At 29.8% G+C, this 21,988-nt stretch overlaps 5 protein-coding genes across 7 annotated transcripts in view; 2 read left to right on the forward strand and 3 right to left on the reverse strand.

The window, feature by feature from the left end:
• Window positions 1–3,409, forward strand: part of LOC131847912 (probable ATP-dependent DNA helicase HFM1) — a 46,039-nt gene extending 42,630 nt beyond the window's left edge. The window contains exons 21-22 of the mRNA XM_059197626.1: window positions 37–800; window positions 3,402–3,409. Of these exons, the coding sequence (XP_059053609.1) occupies window positions 37–800; window positions 3,402–3,409 (772 nt within the window). The remainder of the gene's footprint in view (window positions 1–36; window positions 801–3,401) is intronic.
• A 187-nt stretch (window positions 3,410–3,596) lies between these two features.
• Window positions 3,597–10,793, reverse strand: LOC131845749 (interferon-inducible double-stranded RNA-dependent protein kinase activator A homolog). Of its 3 annotated transcripts, XM_059194846.1 has the most exons (10): window positions 10,733–10,793; window positions 10,600–10,642; window positions 9,228–9,422; window positions 8,484–8,501; window positions 7,877–8,030; window positions 7,529–7,646; window positions 6,866–6,996; window positions 6,168–6,328; window positions 4,842–4,976; window positions 3,597–4,652 (listed from the first exon to the last, which is right to left on the reverse strand). In XM_059194846.1, exons 2-10 carry the CDS (start codon window positions 10,600–10,602, stop codon window positions 4,404–4,406), a joined length of 1,164 nt encoding a protein of 387 aa, XP_059050829.1. In that variant the 5' UTR covers window positions 10,603–10,642; window positions 10,733–10,793; the 3' UTR covers window positions 3,597–4,403. The 3 variants fall into 3 exon arrangements, with proteins under 3 accessions (XP_059050829.1, XP_059050824.1, XP_059050834.1); XM_059194841.1 differs by lacking the exons at window positions 10,600–10,642; window positions 10,733–10,793 and adding an exon at window positions 10,275–10,412; XM_059194851.1 differs by lacking the exons at window positions 8,484–8,501; window positions 10,600–10,642; window positions 10,733–10,793 and adding an exon at window positions 10,275–10,412.
• Window positions 10,794–11,436: 643 nt separating this feature from the next.
• On the forward strand, window positions 11,437–13,514 carry LOC131847920 (uncharacterized). The gene is made up of 4 exons (XM_059197639.1): window positions 11,437–12,426; window positions 12,511–12,576; window positions 13,100–13,189; window positions 13,318–13,514. The coding sequence occupies exons 1-4, from the start codon at window positions 11,437–11,439 to the stop codon at window positions 13,372–13,374; spliced, it is 1,203 nt and encodes a 400-aa protein (XP_059053622.1). The 3' UTR covers window positions 13,375–13,514.
• A 1,604-nt stretch (window positions 13,515–15,118) lies between these two features.
• On the reverse strand, window positions 15,119–17,640 carry LOC131847233 (gustatory receptor 68a-like). The gene is made up of 5 exons (XM_059196739.1): window positions 17,483–17,640; window positions 16,338–16,687; window positions 15,840–15,908; window positions 15,671–15,760; window positions 15,119–15,206 (listed from the first exon to the last, which is right to left on the reverse strand). The coding sequence occupies exons 2-5, from the start codon at window positions 16,656–16,658 to the stop codon at window positions 15,150–15,152; spliced, it is 537 nt and encodes a 178-aa protein (XP_059052722.1). The 5' UTR covers window positions 16,659–16,687; window positions 17,483–17,640; the 3' UTR covers window positions 15,119–15,149.
• Window positions 17,641–19,147: 1,507 nt separating this feature from the next.
• LOC131846325 (uncharacterized) lies at window positions 19,148–20,621 on the reverse strand. Its single transcript, XM_059195604.1, has 3 exons — window positions 20,213–20,621; window positions 19,711–19,800; window positions 19,148–19,559 (listed from the first exon to the last, which is right to left on the reverse strand). Exons 1-3 carry the CDS (start codon window positions 20,306–20,308, stop codon window positions 19,497–19,499), a joined length of 249 nt encoding a protein of 82 aa, XP_059051587.1. The 5' UTR covers window positions 20,309–20,621; the 3' UTR covers window positions 19,148–19,496.
• Between the last annotated feature and the right edge of the window lie 1,367 nt (window positions 20,622–21,988).

Consider the following 21,988-nt stretch of genomic DNA (forward strand, 5'->3'; position numbering starts at 1 on the left):
GGAGATTATTAATTATACTTTATTTAAAAATTTCAGAAAAAATTACGTTCAAGGTGTAAAAGAGACCAAAGAAACAAACAATTATACTAATAGTAATAAAGTTTACGAAATAAAAATTAAAAAAGAAAAGCGACCCTTCAAAATTGCCGATCTAAATAAATTGGACATTTCATTATCTGAAATTGTTACTGAAGATACCGAATCGGAGGGATATAAAAAAATGAACGCTATTGACGATGACAAACATTTATTACAAATTTCTAATCATACAATAGATCGCATAGAAAACGAAATAGATTTTAACATTGTACTTAACAGCACAGAGCCCGATATACCCAATCCCATCTTACTTGATACTATTGTACCCTCAAACGATTTTAAAATTGATGAGTCAATGTTTAATCCAAAAACACTTTTGCAATGCTTGACAAAAGAGGACGACGATATAATTATACCACCACCTATTGAATTTCGTGATGCTACTTATTCGCCAGGTCACGACCAAGATACTTTTGTTGATAGTTATCGTATGCATCCTAATAAATCTTATACAGAGTGTGACAAAGAATATTATAAAATAAACATTTTAGAAGAGAATCATTATGAAAGTATAGTGGATACAATATTAAGCGACGACACAACTTCTCTTAACGAAGTTAAAACATCGCCAATTACACACGAAACAATATATAGCAATGAATTGCAGCAAAGACCAAATTCTTGGACTATACACAGAAACTATATAGATAGAGCCAAAGGTGTAGAAAAACATTCTAAGCTGAATCGATTTAAATTTATGCGTAAAGATATATATAGAAAGAGATTGTAATTCAATATAAATATTCATACTATTTTTGCTAATATGCGTTTATGACAGAGTAGGTATAACCGAAAATATGCATTCAAAATACAAATAATTTCGAAAACATTTCATACAAGTCATACGAAGGGATGTCCTCAGAAATGCATGAGAAATACCACGAACGTTATCGTTAAACCAAACGTTTCAAAATTATTTGTATTTTGAATGCATTTTTTCGGTTATACTCTGTCATAAACAGATATTAGCAAAAACAGTACGAATATATATGTAATGGCATTGGTTCTCACCATCGGGCCTTACGAGTTTGTTTGCCGTGCTAACTATACAAGATACTAAAATTATTTTATTGTAACGTGTATTAAGGGAAAGTTATTCTAAATTTATAATTATACCTAGTTGGATTCCGATTTGTTTGGTACTTGTCACAGTACCCTTTGTGGAAGAAATATAAAGGTTTTGTTGTAAATGTTTTCTCTTTTTTATACGATAAAAATACCATACCTCAATAAAAATGTGGAATATTAAATGTTGTTTTTATACAATGCAAACAATGGCCAATTACGTAGTGCAGCTTACCTAGTCATTTTTATAAATTATACCTGTCTTGATACGATCTATCTCCTACTATTATTTTGGATGGAATATAATTCTCCATCCATCTCATCCAAAATGTTACAAATGTAGGGCAATAGGCAAGTCACTAACACGTTTCGTTCTTTATACCAAAATCTAAATTATAATTTACTAACTGTGCTCGCAGTTTCAACCGCCTCAAATTTATAGCCTATCTGAACGTATAAACAATACTCCTGTAGTTTTATAAAAATCCGTTCTGTAGTTTTTACGTGAAAGAGTAACAAACATACATCCATACTCACAACTTTCGAGTTTATGATATTAGTAAGATTATGATAGCAGGAATAATATATATATATATATATATATATATATATCAGAATAAAAATAAATTTGTCTAAGCAACACGAAATATTTATTCAAGTTAGAGCAGAAAGAATGCATAGCAAAAAAAAAATATTCTATTACATTTTCACAATTACATCGTACTCGTAAATAGAAAGAGTATATAATAGTGTCAATAGTCTACAATTATTATTATTTATTATATTATCCTTGAGATTAATCACAAGAACAAGTAGAACCAAGACTCACTAAACATAAAATAACATGTGAACTCATGGCCCGTTGACTGGGCATTACAATTTATTTAGTTGGTCTTGGTTGAACAGAACTCCAATCCTTTACTCCAGTTAGTCTTTTCTAACTTGAACAGTGCGATGTTTTACAAGGGCAGGTTAACTCACACCATTCAATTTAAAAGAAACTTGGTGCGTGCAGAGTCGTCGTCAGTGTCTGGCAACTGATAAGCAGCGACGACGACACTGCACTGGTAGAAATTGTTACAACCTCTATACTTTGCATTAAAATAATGCCCATTTTCACAGGCAAGGGATCCTAACTCCGCAACCACTAATTCCAGTGATATATTCACTCTAACACATAGTTCTCAGCTTCCCTGCAAAGTTTTCCATCATGTATACAAAAGAAAACCTAGACAGTTACTGGTAATATCAAAATAAAATAAAACTCGTCATCCTGCCTCTCCACACAATCGTGACACATGCTATTCACAGATACCAACCCTTGCATTTTGTAAGAAGTTATTTCCAAGTTCAAGTAAGTTGACCACGTTCTCGGAGCTTGTTACAAAGCAAAGGTTGGACAGTTCGTCAACAAGACAATAAACTAGCTGAGAATACTTTTTTCCGTTTAATGCTCAGCATTTAAGAGAAGTCCATAACACACCATACTTAACTAAATTATATAAGTAGAAGATGCCTATTCCATTTGAATGAAAAAAATATGATTGGCTACGCCATGATTACATTATACATTAAAAGCTAAGACCGATTTTTGGGTAAGTATATAATAATTTAATTTAATACAAATTGCAAAATATGCCTAAATTATGCTGAATATTAAACTGGAAATATAATCCACACTTTTTTTTATTATTTTTTTCATATTTTTATATTTTTTTTATTATTTTTTATATATTTTAAGTAATTTCCACGCTGGGAAAATTACACTAATTCTATGCAAAGTATAGCTTGTATTTGTTATATGACCACTCCATACTTTGTTTCTTTAAATTTACGGGCTATGCTATTTATCCTCGCACATTGGCAGTAATAGTACAAGTGAGTAATCACTTGTTTGCAGTTGTTTTCAAATTTTCACTGTATTAAAGTAGAAACATAAGGAAAAATAATTGCTAAACCCCACTCATTAGTATAAAATTATCTACCTATATAAATAAATATTAATTGTTATATGTATGTAAGCGTAAAAACTTTGAAATTGCTATTTGACGAATTCTTCTTTTTTTATAATATTTGTTTGTAATAATCAGGATAAGGTTTGTAATAAAAAAAATGTTTGCAAGTTGTGGAAATTACACGATTTGACATGCCTCGAATCGGCAAATTAAATATACAATATTGTGTATATGTGTATGCAATGAGTGTTAATTTGATTTGTTTTGTTATTTCCATTACAGGAGACTAAGAAATTTTAATTGACACAATAAGTTTTTACTGTTGGCCAGTTCAAAACTCATGGCCTTTATCCAGTCCAAGTCGAGATAGTTAACCACTACGTTACGTGGTGGTAGTTTAAAAATAGTCTATAAGTATAAACGTCATTGCAAAATTTTGGCAACTTGATATGGTTGTTTCGATTTCTTACATTTTTTTAACTGTTACATTTAACAATTAACCAATTAATTAATTCAATTTCTCCAAAAAACACCCGATACCTGACTTTGATAATGTTCTACATTAGAGATGCCAATACCCGTTCTCCAATTTGGGATAAAAGTTGTAAAGGTTTATTAATATTATGCACATTACAAAACAGTCCCATAATATATAATTTAAATTATGCATTATTTATTACATTCATGCATACTTTACTTGACACGACCTCATAATTGAAACAGTGACTGGACCAGACCATTTATGCGGAAAGTAAACTTAAAATATTCTGCTAGATTTTCATATGTTTGAGATTATACAGACTTTAAAAAATAGGGATTAAACTTATTTACTTAGACCATAAAGTTGTCATAACGACTTTATCTGTCGGATTTAAGATTTCTACATTTCAAATCCCTTGAGATTCACTTACTTATAAAAATATTTATTAAAATGTAAATGAACTGAAAATGTATTTTTATTTTATTTTGGGGGTGACAAAAAAATCACAAGTAAGATACTGCAAATATGCCAGTTATAAAGCATAGCCCGAAGTGCTGCTGGCACACAGGCAACATGCCATATTCAAATGGGAAGTGGTTTTTTAAAGATAAGTTAATACTCAAAACCTAGCGACATCAACCATACAAGCACTCGAGTGTCGTTCTACGCTATTTGCGCATCTAGAATTTAATTTTTATAAATATAATTCATTTAAAATTGATAATTGTTACCATATTCCATTAATATCTGATGCATAGTGAGCGCTAGAAGTATCGTTTTGATGTCGCGAGGTAATGATATATTCACTTTTTGGTCATTATTTTCAGATACTCAAGGGCGTTTTGAGCAGCTGAAGATTGAGCATCTTTGCTAGTTAAACCAGATCCATAGCACACAGCAACCGGCAACGTCGACAGCTGTACTAAGCATTGATTGCGGCCACTCATTGACTTCTCTTCAATGTCTACATAAGTGACTTCAAATGATTGCTCTGATGCTATCTCTTGCAAGAATTGAACAAAGTTGAAGTCTTTGTTGTTCAATGGAGTAACCTACAACAGAGAATTTTTTTTAATTAATTTCTAATTAAACATTGACCACTAACTACAAAAATTTATGATAGGTACAAAAACATTCACATGCATAATTAATGAAACATTAATAATAAAATTTTAATACTTGTCTTGCATTCATGAAAATATTACAAACATTCATGCAGAAATAAACGAAATATGCCGTACCTGCAACTTGGCCAGGTTGGGGCCGACAGATTGTTTGAGGTGTTTGTGAAACTGCGAGACCTTGTGGCTGTGACTGGTAGTCAGAGTGGAGATTTTACTATCTTTCAAGTCGGCATAACGGGCTGCGACTCCGCCCTAGAAAACAACACCAATTATAATAAACAGCACTATTTTCAAGTGATGCTTCAGTCCATTCAACTTTCCGACAGAAAGATAGTAAAACACCTGGCCAAGTGCATTCCTTTCAGGGAATGATATAAAATGCCTCCTATACTCATATATATGATGACACTTAAATGTCTGTGGATAGATTATAAGGACATGTATTTAAATGGTTTTGTTTTATTTTAACTTAATTAAAAAATATTGCATTATTTTATTGTGGTTAATAAAAATACTGGAAAAAATATATAATAACTCAATAGAAGTGATGATACATATTCATTATTGCAGTACACTATACGAGTATAGATAATTTTGACTAACTATTTTATTTGTAATAATAATTATTTTAGACAAAAACAATCACATTGTGTTAATTGAGAAATAGAATAGGATCTAAAATTCTTTTTTTAAATAAACTTAATTTAAGCACTTTTGGATAGTCATTATTTTTTTAGATCTATTGCTCATACAAAAGCTGTCTCATCACAAGAAGAATGAGCAATAAACTTGCGTGTTGCTTTTTTAAATAATTGTTCAATTATTCCTTTCTAATACTATATAACATAATATAACACTATATACTTAATAAAAATATGTTTGGAAATATTTTTTTATGAATTCATTGTATTATAATAAACATTAGAAATACTGCCGTTAGATTGATATTAGTACACATTACAACGACAATGTTAAGAAAAACCTAATGTAGTTTATGAAAATGATTACACTTGTTTGCTATGCTTATTTGCCACTGTAGTAGTAAAACTTAGAACCACCTCATACGGAGATAATATATCAGTGGTTCAGACAATAAATTTTCGCCAATTCGTTATACTGATTCAGTTGTTAGTTGAACTTGTTTACAAATATAAAGAAAATATTGTAACCTTCATTCAATGGGATTCTTAGAAATGGATAACAAACAGAAAATTTATATCTGTTTATTTCTACTTGACCTGTAGAACTAAAAACACATTTTATCTGATAATCCTGGAAAGGTTGTGACAAAATATTTAACTAAACTATTTTAGTTTAAATTTAACTGCTTTCTTGTGACCACTTAACAAACTGCTATCAATTTATTAAAAAACGAAGTGATTTTGGTTTTACTATTTTTTTTAAAGCTGCTATCAATAAGAGTATATAAAAAAAAGATAATACCTCTTCATCAGCCTGGAACACTTCTGGTGGGTTATCTTGAAGAGCTTGCCACATCTTGTATGCAGCTTGGCGTTTAGCCAGTTTTTTTGATTTGCCTGTGCCAACCTCACGACGTTTCAGCAGCGTGCATACAATAGTAAACTGACGTTCATGAGGCAGACCTGAAAATTAAATATTATTTTTATTGTAGCTAAAATACATATTTACTGTTGTGGATTAGGACAAAAAATAGGTTTACGATATAGATATAGTCTATCTTTTTTCATTAGCTGGGAACATTATGGAATTTCTATTTAATTATATTCAATAGATAAAAAATATTCAAACATGACTTCACAAATTATTTATTATCAAGGCTTATCTCACTAAATTATTATTTTTAGTATTAGGGAATAAATAATCTGACTGTTCTCTCTGATTATGTGACTAAACAACTACCATGAAAACTAAATATTACATAATATCCTGTATATAAGAAGTTCATGAACATTAATATTGTAATTGAAGCTATTTAACATATTATGTGTGAAGGTAAACTAATTAGATTACACAATTAAAGTATACTATTCCCTTAAATTTTTGTTATATTATGCTACATTTATTGACCATCTCCTATTTATTACAACAATGCCAGGCTCATATTGATCTCTTTATATTTACTTATACATATTAAATGAAACAATTTATAGTGTACTTACGCCTGTTGACATTATCGTCATTCTCCGCGTGGTAGGACGGTGGCGGCCAAAAGCGCGACATGCAAAGTTCTTGTAACCATCCAACAGGGTTACCCATCAGTTTATCTTCAAAAGAGGAGACTACTGCACCACTGTAATAGTTTATAAAAATGAGTAATATGGACAGAGTGAAATAAATTAAAGACACATTATAATTAGTTCTATATTGGGGTAAAACAAATATAAATATAACTTAATGCTATGTATGGTGATGCATACAATATCAATGCTTGAAACAAAAATAAATATAGTTAATAGTGTACATGAGTTCTAAACACTGAAATGGTAGTAAATATTTATGGAATGAAACTGTTACTTCATCTGTATATATGCAATATTTTTCACATTTTTTCACAGTACAAATTTCCATACATAGATTGCATATTTTGTAGGTACACCATTAAAAGTAATAAAGCCCGGTGTAGAACTCCACCTTACTGTCAATAGTCAGTTTAGATTCTCATACAATATAGTGTTTGTATTGGTCTGATTGTTTTGTACCTAATTCAATCAGTGGTTTCACATCCACAGCACAAGCTCTGCTCAGTTTGAAACTAGATTTGCTGTATGAATTGTCATGGGATATTATTATAATAGTAGGGGCTAATAGATTACAATACTAACGTTTCAGGAACATTGCCATTGGTGGATTGATCAGCTGGGGTTGCACCAGTCAGTTTATCTAACAGGGCTTTGGCTGCTGAGTGTTTGGCCTCCTTCTTTGAGCGCCCAGTACCCATAGCTGAGGACAATTGCAAATACTCATTATGATAATTGTATACATAAACATTCCCTTTTGAGTAATGACAGTATACAAAATCATTACATTATTTTTTTATGTAGCGATCAAATAATATTCCTACAAACATGTATAAGTGTAATTCTTAGATAGTTTTAGATTTTGTAATTTAATACTTTCCTTACTGCAATAAAAATAATATAAGATAAAAATAATTTTAGTTATACACTAACCTACTAAATCAGCTACAGTAACACGATAGCGGAAAGTGGGTTCGTGGATCATGCCTTCAATCTGTACGAGTTCATATTTAGGTACAGTCCCACGGCGTGCCAACAATTCTTGTAACACCGACACTGGCGTCTTTAAGGGAAGAGATTCCATTTCCTAAACAAAAATAATAATACATTTTTAAGACATTGTCATCCTATGATTTTATTTTTGTATGAAAGACTAATTAGTGCCCTGTGTCTTGTAAATAACTAATTCAGCCCTATAAGCATTACATATTAAATTTCCAAAACATGGTACAGGGAATAACAATGAGCTTATATAAATACATTGTACTTCATAGAAGGTAATTTGCATGGTACCTCTTTTTCACCTATTCCAACCATCAAACAGTTTGCTTTGTATGCTGTGTATCAGTCAAAGTGTGAGATAAAGCAGTGAAATTAGACAATAAGAGGCATGACATCTTAGTCCTCCAGAATGGTAACAAATGAGTTGTATCATGTATCATGGACATCACTAATAATAACTGTATCACATGATATCTGTAGTGCTGTCAGCTTGTTAACCATTCCAATTACATGAAAAAAAGTGACGGTTACCACTTACCGTCAGTTGGGCCGTCAGCTTTTTTGCCATTCCAGAAACAAAAAACAGAATTAAGTCACCATATTGTTTATTGATAGACACTAAATATTATTATGTAAATATATTTAACAGCCTTGGATGTCTAACAGTTAATAATACTGCTTCACTGTTTATGGTCGCAGGTTTGATTCCTCACATGATGCAAACATTCTTGACTATTATTATTTGTATTGGTCTGGGTGTTTTCTATATATATATATATATTATGTAGGTACTTAAAACTGTAAATATTTATATAAATTGTCTAGTACTCATAATTCTAAAATAGTCTAAGTCTAAGTATACAAAATTCTAATTTTCCTTGTACTAGATTAGATTATTTTGTGTGAATTGTCTTGGGTTTATAATTATTTTTATTGTAAATTATTATAAAATTGCTATTTATAATGTAAGTAAAATCCCAAATAACAGAACCCTCAGAAACCTCTCAGGAAGTTCTCAGTATGTTCACTTTATAGCAAATATAAAGAGAACAAGCAATCAATCACCTGCTCCATAAAATTTATGTTACTGTAATATCAGAAAAACAACTAATGCTAGAGTGTATACAAATTCCTCATATATGTAAATTGAAAGACAAATTTTCTATTTATATTTAATATAAATATTACATCTCCTGAGTAATTTTATAGTTATTAATATATAAATAATATAAATTTAATAAATATAAAAATATTTAAACACATGTACACATAGTGTACATACCCTTTTAGCAGCTTCATCTAGAGGCAATCGCTCCAGGTTGTTTGATGGCTTTGGTCTGTTCTGGTAACGACGACGGGGACCATGTGGTGGATGCTCTCCATCTGGCCCCCCACCATGAACCGACATGCCATGAACAACTCCAGGTACTCCACCCAGGACCTGGCCAGGGTGAGGATGCACTACACTATTGTCCATCTGTAAACAACAATTAAATATGTCAGTTATCTATAGATAACAGATATAGGAGGGTATTATAAGGTTTCTTAGTGGTGGGCATTGCACACATGACGCCCCTGGAGTCTCTGGCATTGTTAGGCTACTGTAACCATTTACCATCAGATGGGTTGTATGCTTGTTTGCCACAATCATAGTATAAAAAAGGTCTACATAAATTAAACAATTATAAAGAAAATTTAATAATTCTAACATTAATTAAATTGTCTTGCTACTTATATATAGAGCATTATTTTTAAAACTGTATGTTAAATGCAATTTAAAATAAGACAAATAACATAACCAATCTATTCTATGACTTCATAAGTTTTAGGAAACAGTGAATAAATAAATTAGTTAACATGTTAAGTTACATATAGACACATATAATTTAAAAGATAAAGTACGTAGGTACCTACCTCAGTTTTAACTGGTCTAGTTTTAATAATCAATTTACAGTTGGTAAGTCGCAACAATTTACGTGATTGTAACATGTTACTATTGACCTACCCACTCCAATTAAATTGTCAGCACTTTTTATTCGTATTTTTAAAGACATACATTGATTATCCTCATTGTAAATAGGCATTATACAATAATATAAACCTAAACACACGTTTTGTATACAGAGTATACTAGTCATAAAGTACGAAATATAAGCAAATGTAGCGGAACTAATTAGTATTTTTGCTGTAAGTTCCTATTATAATACCATTTGTGATTGTAAACTCATATGTAACACATTTACATGAAATGAAGCTGTAAGAGATACGAACAATTTAATTGCCATTAACAGGCCAATTATCTAATATATAATTTCTAGGGAGTACTTACATACATATCGATGTACGCTATTAACTGTTACTGAAGGCACGCAATATATTTAAAAAATGATTAAACTGAATTATTTAAATTAAATCAAAGAACAGAGGATTAAACATTAGACATGTGATTTTATAACATGGCGGCCGTCCGCCGGCCATTACAAAACCTCAAGATGGCTGCACCGCATGCCAAACGCCGGTTTTGTATAGATATTTATTTAGACTTATAATTTTATTAGATAAACTCGTATAAGATATGATACAGATAATAGAATTAGATTTATTTATTTTAAATACAAATAAACATGACAAAATTGTGTATCGTGTAAACTTACCATTTTAATAAAATGTAATTGAGCCGTAAACTTGGCAACAGAACTGTAATTATAGCACAATATATTATTAAACTATATTCAAACCATTGAAATACATAAACAACACAAAATAATTTGCCAAGAAAAACAGTACCTATACGATTAAAAAGAATTCGCCGGCCGGGAAAAGAATGAATGTAATGAGTGAATGATTTGAGAAAAGAAAGGTTAGTGAAAATAATGATTTGAATGAAAGAACAATTTTGTCAACATTCGATCCGGTGACTTGACATTGATAGAAGTTTAATTTGACATGACAATCTTTGATGACATACACTTGGATGACTTTAGACTACTACAGTTATTGGTTACTTTTTTAGCGGGAAAGGGAAACGGAAAAGTGGATATTTTAAATGTTTTTGTAAAAGTAAGGACAGTAAATATTGGTAATATTTATTAATATTTGTATTCCAAATACATTCATATTAGTTATTGGAGAAAAAGGCCAAATTTCCATTGTAAGTTTAGTTTATCTATCAACAATTATTTCTACATTCCGTTTTGCAGCTATCTGATCATATTACATTTGAAAAAAAATTTTTGTAAGTGAGCGAATATATTAGACTGTTTATTCTTATTGTGGAAGTAAGGAAATTTATTCTAGCTATGCCCAAGATAAAGGACGATCTTCTATATTTGTCCAAATCATTGAAAAACATTCAATGTAAAGATTTTAATACGTATATTTAGAATAATATTTAGATTTTATCTGGATGTATTGTTACGTGGTTTTAATTACACCCTACATATAATAATTACTGTTAAATCATTCACTCGGTAATTTCGGCAGCAGTGAACATGTTTTGTTTTCGTGTTATAAATTTTCGAATTCCATTCTATAAAAGAAATATAAAATTTCAAGATATTTTCTGTCCCATATATCTGTTGCTATGTTGGTTTGGCCTATTTCCTTGTAACATAAAATTTAGCAATAGTACTAAAAAGTATAAAATTTTGCATAAATCCGTAATATTTAACGCAATATGCGCAGTATTTTATAATTTAATAATTATTTCTCTTGTCATTGTACATGTGCGGGTTTTAACTAATGAAAGTAGGTCCATTGGGCTTACAGTAATGACAACAATAAATTATAGTGTTCAACTGATAACTTTGATGATGTCTTGTATTGTTACATATATTTGTTCATACCACAAGAGGTTTAATTATGCAAATATTTTAAATAAACTAGCATGTTCTTGGTTCTCGCTCCCAAACACCAACTGTTATATACTGAGACGATTGTACAATCATACCTTAATATGTATAACAATACTGATCATGATTGTTTTGAGTCTAATAATTGTAGTCTGCACACGGGAAGGACTTATTTGGGAAAGCTTATTGATGACTTTCTCCTTTGATTTACCCCAATTTATTCTATATGTAGTAATAACATTTTATTACATGCTAATGCTCACTATAAGGGCAGTATTAAGTAACATAAAAGAAAACTGTCTAAACTTAATGAAAGTAAAGAATACACCACAATACTATATAAATTTGGAGACTAAAAAATCTACTGTGTCTACAAAATACTTGGAATTAGTTTATGTCCAAACTATTGAAGTTAAATGCGAAATTATTAAAGCATTTAGAATGACCATAATATTGATATTGATACAAATATTTCATGCAATAGTTACAATTGCTCTCACCTTATACCATCAGATTATGTTTCATATAAATATTTCAACATACAACATTGTCGTCTCTGCATTACATCTGTGTTTTCAAATATTGAAATTGTACGCATTAGCCGATTCAGGTGACATGTTAAAAATTGAGGTATTTGTATTTCATTATAATAATGTCATTTATATTAGTTGACATATACCTACAGGTATTAAATGAAAAAATATCACATTATAGGTAAATGAAATAGCACGTGCTCTCCATAACATTCCTATAAAACAAAACATTGGAATAATGATGAAGGTAGGTATTCTAACTACTAAATATATTTAAAATATATAAATATATATATATTTTATTAAGTTATTCATTTTGTATAGCTACTACTTATATTTTGAAACAACAACAACACGACTTTCAAGAGTACGCCAGTCTCATAATAATTGGTTACTCATTGCTGTATATATATAGAGTACGGAACGGTACTTTACATTTACATGGATTGTAACGAAGTTTTGAGCTGATCTGTAATCTTTGACACAGCCCAGTGTCGCCAGGGTCTATTAATCTTTGACACAGCCCAGTATGTCCATGTTCTACTCGATATTTAGAAATATTAACGATTAGATTTATGGAATCCCACTGTAAAATCATTTAGTAGATCACTTTGTTTTCAGGACTACATAGAAACTAAAAAGATGTACCAAATATTTTAAAGAATTGTAATATAATGCGGCTGATGTCGTAGAACTCAGCTCTATATACCTACATATATATGAAATAGGTACATATCTTGATTAAAGGATAATATTTATTTGATTCACAGGTGCAGCGTTTTTCTACTCTGATTTCTTATTTCAGTCCTGTGGTAACAGTGTATGACTTCTTCCCACTCGACGCCACTTTGATATTCAACGTTAGTACCTATTTATTATTTATATCATTTATATCTACCTAATCCTCCTATTCCCAGATAATTAAATAACTTTGAAAGTTACAGAAATATTGAATACCTACCTATAATAATAAATAATTCTGTTTCAGGTATTGGCGTCTGCTACAACTTATTTTATCATTTTTGTACAATTAGAAAAGAAATAACTTAAAGACGGTATCATTCTAATTCCTTAATTAGATATACGAATAGAATTAAATATAACAATGCTATAAAGTATAATAAATAATACTTTTGTTGTATGAATCGTAGTATAAGTACTTAATTTAAAATATTTCTTTGCTTATTCTCAGGCCATATGGCATAATAAACTTATTGTGGCATGTTAATATTGATTATAATTTTATCTGTACATTGAAAGTTATAAAACTATCATATTCAAAATTTTAGAACTTTTTTATTGCTTAGTTTAGACACTAGCAAATAGGGTATGTTGGTATTACCACAGACAACATAATATTACATAGTATTACTCCATAGTAATACTATGTAATATTATATATTACCTTATCTGTGGTGTTAGGTAATAGATGCAATGTTATAAAAAAAAATAGAATATTTGAACTTGAATATTTGTATTCTGTCCACGTGCATTTGTACATTCTGACAAATAGAATAAAATAGAATAGAAAATCATTTATTCAAATAAACTTACATTGAAGCACTTTTGAATAGTCATAACATTTTTTTTTTTTTTAATCTACCGCTCATTCGGAATGCTGTCTTATCACAAGAAGAACAAGCAAGAAACTTGTGTGTTGCTCTTTTAAATAATTTATTCTTACTTACAATTTAAGTTTAAGTGTGTGACAATACAAACCACCGATTAGCACTAATTCAATGAAATAATAAAATAGAAAAAAAAAAACGTTCACGAGTATGACGGATGAGCCAGCCACCACTGCGCCATATCGACCATATTTTAGGGAGCCCAATGACCCGGCCCACCACGCCGCCACAAGTCTGGACATTTTAGTGAGCATGACTACTCAAAACACCAGACCACGTCATAGCTACTCACAATTGTAGATATACATACACTACAATAAGTCAAGAGGGAAATAAATTATTATTATTTTTAGAATGCGACCTACCAATCTCTGATGATAATTTAAACAGGACAGTGGAATTGTACTTTGTAAGGTAGTTAAGCTGGCAGAGTTGAGTTACAAAAATAAAAATAGAACCTCAGGCGGGAATACTGTAAGGATGAATGTACTTAGAAAGTAGTAGGTATACAAGGATTGATAATATTATATAATAATAAACGAACAGTATGCACTCAAATGTCATACCTATCATTTGCCTAATAAACACCACCCTTATATGGCGACCCTGCCAGGATAGAGATAGATTATATACTACTTAGTTACTAAGTACATTTATCCTTACAATACGATATAAAACCTTGTTAAATTTACTGAGTTCTACCACAGATTGGTACGATAATATTAATAATATTATAAACGCAAAAGTGTGTGAGTATGGATAGATGTTTGTTATTCTTTCTTTGGCATTTTGATAAAACTACAGTATGTAGCTTATACATCAGATTAATATATAGGCTAAATATAAATTAAATAATTGTGATGCAGACGAAGTTGCACGGGTCAATTAGTATTACATAGTTCTATTGAAAACCGTGGGTGCCATAAAAAATTTACTAATTCGAATATTCGGATCTGAATGATAGTCGACATTCTTAAATTCAAAATCAAAATTTCATATATGTTTCGTGCATATAGCTCGAACATAAAATTTCGTCATTTCATAGTAGACACTCTGTAAGTAGTAAGTACCTATAGGTACAGGTAGGTGCAATAAAACTATTTATCTGGATTTATTTTTTTATTAAACATATTATCATTGTGTAAATGCATGGATTTGTGTTGATCATCAATGATAGAGTGATTGAGTTACTTCAACTATTATCGAATTGTACTAAAATAATTAAATATGTTGTCACAGAAGCTATTACCTGGAAAAATAAATTTTCATATTGATTATAATAGAAACTTGTTATTTATTCCAAATTCCTGCCTATTATCATAAATACTATCTCTGTAAAAACTACTTTTTTACAAAAACAATCACGTGACCACGAGTTTTGCAGATGTGGTAGAAATTATGTAAGTACCACCTGTCATGATGCTGTCTCCTACCTATACCTACATATACCTACATATGCATGAACATCTTAAGTTATAAATGTATATGTTATTATACTTTAATAGGCACTTGACCTGTAAATTCATATTTAGGTATTTTTTTATATATGTCGGACAATACATTTTAAGTACATTACATTCATTTCTATTTCATTCGTATTTACGTTTTTTTAAATTTTTGTTAAATGCTAATTGTAAAACATGGGGTAGGTAGATGTGTGATAAATACTATAATAATAGATACATAGAAAGTTTCAAATAACTTTGCACTAACGTTAAATGATAACGTAGCATCGAGTGAAAAAAACCCATAGATTAAAACTTCAGGATTATAATACGAGATTAGTGATGAAAAATGCTGCACCTGAAAAACGGAAATATAGTTGAGAGTTATTTCATTAAGTTTAAAATAACAAAAATATCTTCATATCCTTATAAAATACCTCTGACATTACTCGTACAGTATGTCTATCGATTGGAATGTTATGAAGAAGTTGGACAATTTTATTTACCTGAAACATACAAAAATATATTATTTGTAGATAGGTACCTTAAAAAAGTATTGAAGTATATTTTATCATTTTCTTTCTGTTGTCGAGTGTAAACACTGGAATTATTAAAAAATATTTTCTGTACAAAAATATTTTAAAATATCCTCGAATTGCAATTTGAAAGAAGTGAAGAAAAAATGGTTGTATAGTTTTGTTTATTTTTTGCATAATTGAATATAAAATTTGTATTAACAGGATCACGGACATAAAATGTTACCGTAAGTATAGAACAGAAATTCTGACCTGATCCTCAACAAACCTTAATATAATATACTTAAATCTGTATTAATCATTTACGTTACATAGGGTACCTACCTAGCTATTGAAAGGTAGTATTCAAATTAAACACATATTTGAGTTAATCTATAACTTATATGATTAAATACGTACCTCAAGTTTTAATAAATCTCCACTTGAAGCAAATGCATATACTTTGACTAATTGCATAATCGTCCATAATGAAATAATGCAGAGTTCATGAATTGTATATTTTGCTCGAAAAATTGTACCGTGGTATGTCATATGACTATTGGTTATCAAAGCATGGAACATTTGCATCATAATAAATATAATAGGTGTTTGAAATGCTTTATTGATCTCGCATTTGACTTCCATAGTTTTTATGTATATTGATTCCAACTGCCTTAAGGGCACTGTGAATTTCCTCTGCGGCCGCCTCATCACTGGCGTAGTAAAGTTATTTTGATACATATTTTCATTTGTTAATGTTAGGCAGTTTTCTTTTATATTCATTAATATTACTCCAGTCATGTGAATTAATCCATAATAAAATAATACAAATATGAATTGAATTATTTGTGTGAGATTAAAGGTGCAAAATACTAAGATAATTTTCAAAGGACTGCCTTTTCTTGTAATGGCTAGACATATAAATATTAGTACCGTTACGCACAGCAGTATTATACAGATAGAAAGATGATAATATAATTTTCTAAGAATACGTGTAGAACAATTGTTCGGTAGAGCCGACCAACAATTTGCTAGTTTATTTAAAATGTCAATGTAGTTATATCTATTTAGATATGCATATATGTAGTTTACAACACATGACGATGTAATTGTAACCATTTCTATAATATAATTAATTATTGTTATTAATGAATCAGTATAAACACTATTCTCAGTGGAACTAATAGTGAACTTAATATGTACGTATGAAAAAGTAATAATTATTACATTAAAAATTAAAGGAAGTATATAATTGAAGCGTTGAAATTTTGGGTTGATTTTGTATTGATTTTTATTATTATTGTATTTAATGTAGCAAGGAAATAGTCCAAATATGAACAGTAAGTAATATATCGGTTTGAAAATATCGTGAAAAGTAATTTTTTGTTGGAATGCAAAAAGAGCGGTTTTTTTTAGTCGCACACCCATATTTGATACAGACAGTGAAAGAAATGAGGTCAAAATCAGGTATCAACAAATAAATACTACAGTTGGTAATGACAATTACAGAATTTTTCATAGCAGTAACTAATTCATAGTATTGTTCGTCAAGTAATGTTCCATACCTAACTCTTGTATTCTATTTAAATGCAACCATTAAACTGCCATCAAATTGCCATTTTATATTCACGTAATTATATATAAGAAGCCATTTAGTTATATTTTCAACATATTATAAATATTGTGGTGGTGAAAATATTTGTCTTCATAATAATATACATAACATAAGTTGCTGTGTGTATACACAATACTATTATAAAAGAAAAAAAAATGTATATATATAAAAGGTTAATCGTAAAAGGTAGGTATTACAAGAGCCAGGTAGAAAACTTATGAAACTAAACCTCGTTCACAATTAAACAAAATGTACATAAATACATTTTCAATTCTTTGTAACTAATTGATCAGGCAAAGAGAAAGAAAGGCTTTATGAATATTTAAAAAAATATTTTAAGAATTTCATTTTTTTTGTGTACGTTTAGTATCATACATTATTGTGTCACTGTCACCACAGATAAGATAATATTAGGTACATATGCCACTAACCTTCGATATAGCTTTTGGTTAACCAGTTGCCATGTATTTTTTTATAATTCATGTAGAAAATATTACAAATATTTTTATCTGAATATAGGTATTATACATATGAATCTACAACTCTGTTGTTTGAAATTGAGACTTTTATGAAAAAAATTTATATAGTATAACGTCAGGTTCTTCATGAGATTCGCAAAGATATACAGATTACACAGTTTATAGGCATTGTAGATGTCTAACCTAGATCGGTAAATCGAAAGGTAAACTTTGTACGTGAATTTATATTTCTTACGATGGAAACACCGATAACAAGCCAAAGTAATCCGCGAGACATAGGTATGTTACGTATATGTCGTGAATTTATCATCTTACTCTTGATAATATTATAAACGCGAAAGTTTGTGAGTGTGGTTGTTTGTCAAAACTACTGAACGAATTTTGATGAAACGTTACAGTAATATAGCTTATGGATTAGAATAACACATAGACTTTATATTGACAATAACGCGGGTGAAACCACGGACACTGAAAGTACTTTAATATTCGACTTTCATTCCATTGGTTAGGCAGCAAAAACCCAAATTACTAGACTTCGTAATTTCTTTGTTACTATTGCAATGAGTATAAACTCGTTGGAAGTATACATATCATTATTACATAGTATAAAACAAAGTCGCTGTCGCTGTCTCTCCGTCCCTATGTATGCTGAAATCTTTAAATCTGCAACGGATTTTGAAGCGGTTTTTCTTAATAGATAGACTGATTCAAGAGGAAGGTTAAATATGTATATATCTAATTCATGTACACCCGTGCGAAGCCGAGGCGAGTAGGTAGTACATATATAATCATAATAATATAATATTTTGTCTTTTCTCTAACTAATATGATTCGTAGAGACATTTAGAGTTAACATACTAGTCCCTATTTCATATATTATCACTACTGTCGCTAATTGACAGTTTATTTATTTTATCTATATTCTTTATTGCACCAAATACAGAAAATAATTAAAATAGTAAATATACATTTACTGACACAAATAGTGGTCTTACTAGTAACGTAAGTATTTTTTTACACTTTTACTGGGTGGATGGAGAAAGTAAGGACTAATCACAATTAATAATAAAAATCCAGAATAAATGAAGTAATTTAATATTAAGAATCATATATTATAATACTATTAATACCTACCTACATTAAATTAATTTCTTTGCAAACAGTTTTACAACATATGTACGAAGTATAAATAATATACCTATATACTATATACGATACTGATGGCCAGGTCAGGTCTAGTGGTTCAGCACACCGCTTTACTTCATATGGTTGCAGGTTCATTCATAGCATAATGAATAAATGAGCATGGGGCTCGCTTGATGGTAAGTGATTACCATCACCTACGAGCACCCGCAACACCAAGGAAATTGCAAGTAAGTTATAGGTTTATTGGGAAGGAATAAGCTTTCTTTCTTGATTTATGAAGGATGGTGAAGAAATCCCATTCGTCCATCGTATTTTATATTAGAGATGATCTTTCTTGGATTATGTACTTGCACCCGCTAGTTGTACTAAAACTATTAGATACATTGTCCCAGATGCCATTGCCTGTGAAATATATTTTTTACTTAGTGTTTATTTTAAAAGAATAGATTTACCTGCAGTAACTGATAGATAACCAATGAGTAGATAATAAAGTTAGAAATATTTATACCTATATAATACTGTTTATACGAATTAGAAGATATTCATTACTAACATGAAAAAAAAGAGTAGCATCGAGTGAAAAAAATCCATACACCGTCAACTCTGGTCCTTGATGGGATATCAGTGATATAAAGTGTTGTATCTGTAAACAAATTAATTATGATTTATTTCAGTCTTTTCATTGTCTTTGACTACTAGATATTATCTAAATTTAGAGACCCCAATTGGTCATCATTGATCTTAATCGACACTAATAAATTTATGTGCCAATTTATTTTTCTCTCTCTGGTAATAATAACACTGATAACAAAACACATTAATCCGAGAGATAGCCGTAGTGTGACACATTAGAGTACACATTAGATTAAACGATCTCAGAAATTGTAGCCTTCTGAATTATTACAATGGCATGGCTCCAACCTCAATATAGAGAAGTTGTTCTGTGGCTCTAACTATCTAGATCGGAGTAGTACTGTAAGGATGATGTCTCATTTTCTTTGTAAATTGACCTACAATTAAGGATTATATTGTTTTAGTTTACAATATGTACATACCTCCATATTCAACCTGATATCTTCTTTGACAGCTGGTATCTTATGAAGAGCTTGGCCTATTTTTATTACCTTGAAATATACAGAGTAGTTTAACATATGGAATAAAAAGACAAACAGGTACCCTTAAAAATGATAAGGCGTCGAGATGAAAAAAACACATTGTCTTGGAAAGTCAGAGAGACAACATTATTTTAATTGTAGAAAGTACAACTATTTTATATGCTCTCAATTAGTTACCAAACAAAATATCAACTACTATTAAATTTTGTAATTTGTAAATATCTATATCTTTATAAATTATGCTTTAAGGGCAAACAGTTTTATAAAACATCTGATACAAAACGATATAGACCATAAGGAAATATTGGTTTAATTCAACTAAAATGCTAGTAAGATATACATGTTGAAATGTTACAATATGACAAGACAATAAAAAAACAAATCATAGTATTATAAAGAGTTTCTATACTACCACAAGGGCAAACAGTTTTATAAAACATTAGTACGAGTAATATGATATAATTATAACTCTACTACTAACCTTCACTTTCAGAATATTTCCTGAATAAGCAAATGCAATAATTTTCGTTAGTTGATAAATAATCCAAAATGTAGTATTGATCATTTCGTGAAGCGTAAGTGGCCCAGTAGAAATAATACCATAGTACATAGTGTACCATTGACCAACCATAGCGTGAAAGCATTGTAGCATTGTCAATAGAATAGGAGCCTGAAATGCTTCCATTACATTTCGTTTAACTTCAATCACTTTGACATACACTATTTCTAGATGCTTCAGAGTTAAACTTAGAGATTTATTTTTCACCGAGAACTCATCGTACGAATCGAAGTTTTTCTCGTTTGCAATGCTTTTACAATTTTCTTCAATATTGTTTAATATTGCTCCAATCATAAATATTAATAAGCAATAGAATGTTATATGCACAAATTGTGTAATTTGTGGTATAATGAAAGAAAAGATGACTAGGACTTTTTTCCATAAGCCTTCTCTTCGTGTAAAGTTTAGAATGAATAAAGACGCAGTAAGTATAAGTAACATTATTAGACATACAGAAACGCGGCAATTCAGTTGCTCCATAATAAAATGACGATTGATTGGCAGTTCATACCAAAAAGTGGTCAATCTATTTAAAATATCTACATATTTATACCTGTTTTTATAAACATACACATATATTGTAATCCAGGAAAAGAACAATAACATTAATTCTATGATATAATTTGTGTGCGTCATATCAGTGCTAGTAAAGGGACTGAATTCAGCATAGGAGAGAATAAATTGAATATGCAAGACAACAAACGCAGAAACAAGCGATATGAGAAATATAATATACAGTAAATTTAAATATATTGATCGAAATATAATTTTGTAACATTTCGATTTATATTTTATGCTACAGGGAAATAGTCCCAATAAAGAGAGCATAAAGTAAATAGGCTTAAAAGCACTATAAAAACTAGTTGTTTTCTTTGGCCGTACAAATGGAAAATTAGTGCTCGAAGTGAAAAACATGGTTGTTGTTCGTAGTATGAATAACTTTCAACTGATGAATTTAAGTATATTTTTAATGCCTATATGGAACAGTGCAATTATTATGCAAATGATTACATTTACTGATACTATCATAAAAGTAACATTATTTATTCATTCACAGCTTATGGCAGTGTGTTTCGTGCTTTCAAAACTGTAATCAAATATCTATTAGTATGTTATTTTACTTTAAGGAAACAATTTTACCATGGCTAAATATTTTT

This window comes from Achroia grisella, unplaced genomic scaffold (genome assembly GCF_030625045.1).
Source record: "Achroia grisella isolate CSIRO2021 unplaced genomic scaffold, CSIRO_AGI_Agris_v1 utg109, whole genome shotgun sequence".
In the NCBI taxonomy this organism is placed as follows: domain Eukaryota; kingdom Metazoa; phylum Arthropoda; class Insecta; order Lepidoptera; family Pyralidae; genus Achroia; species Achroia grisella.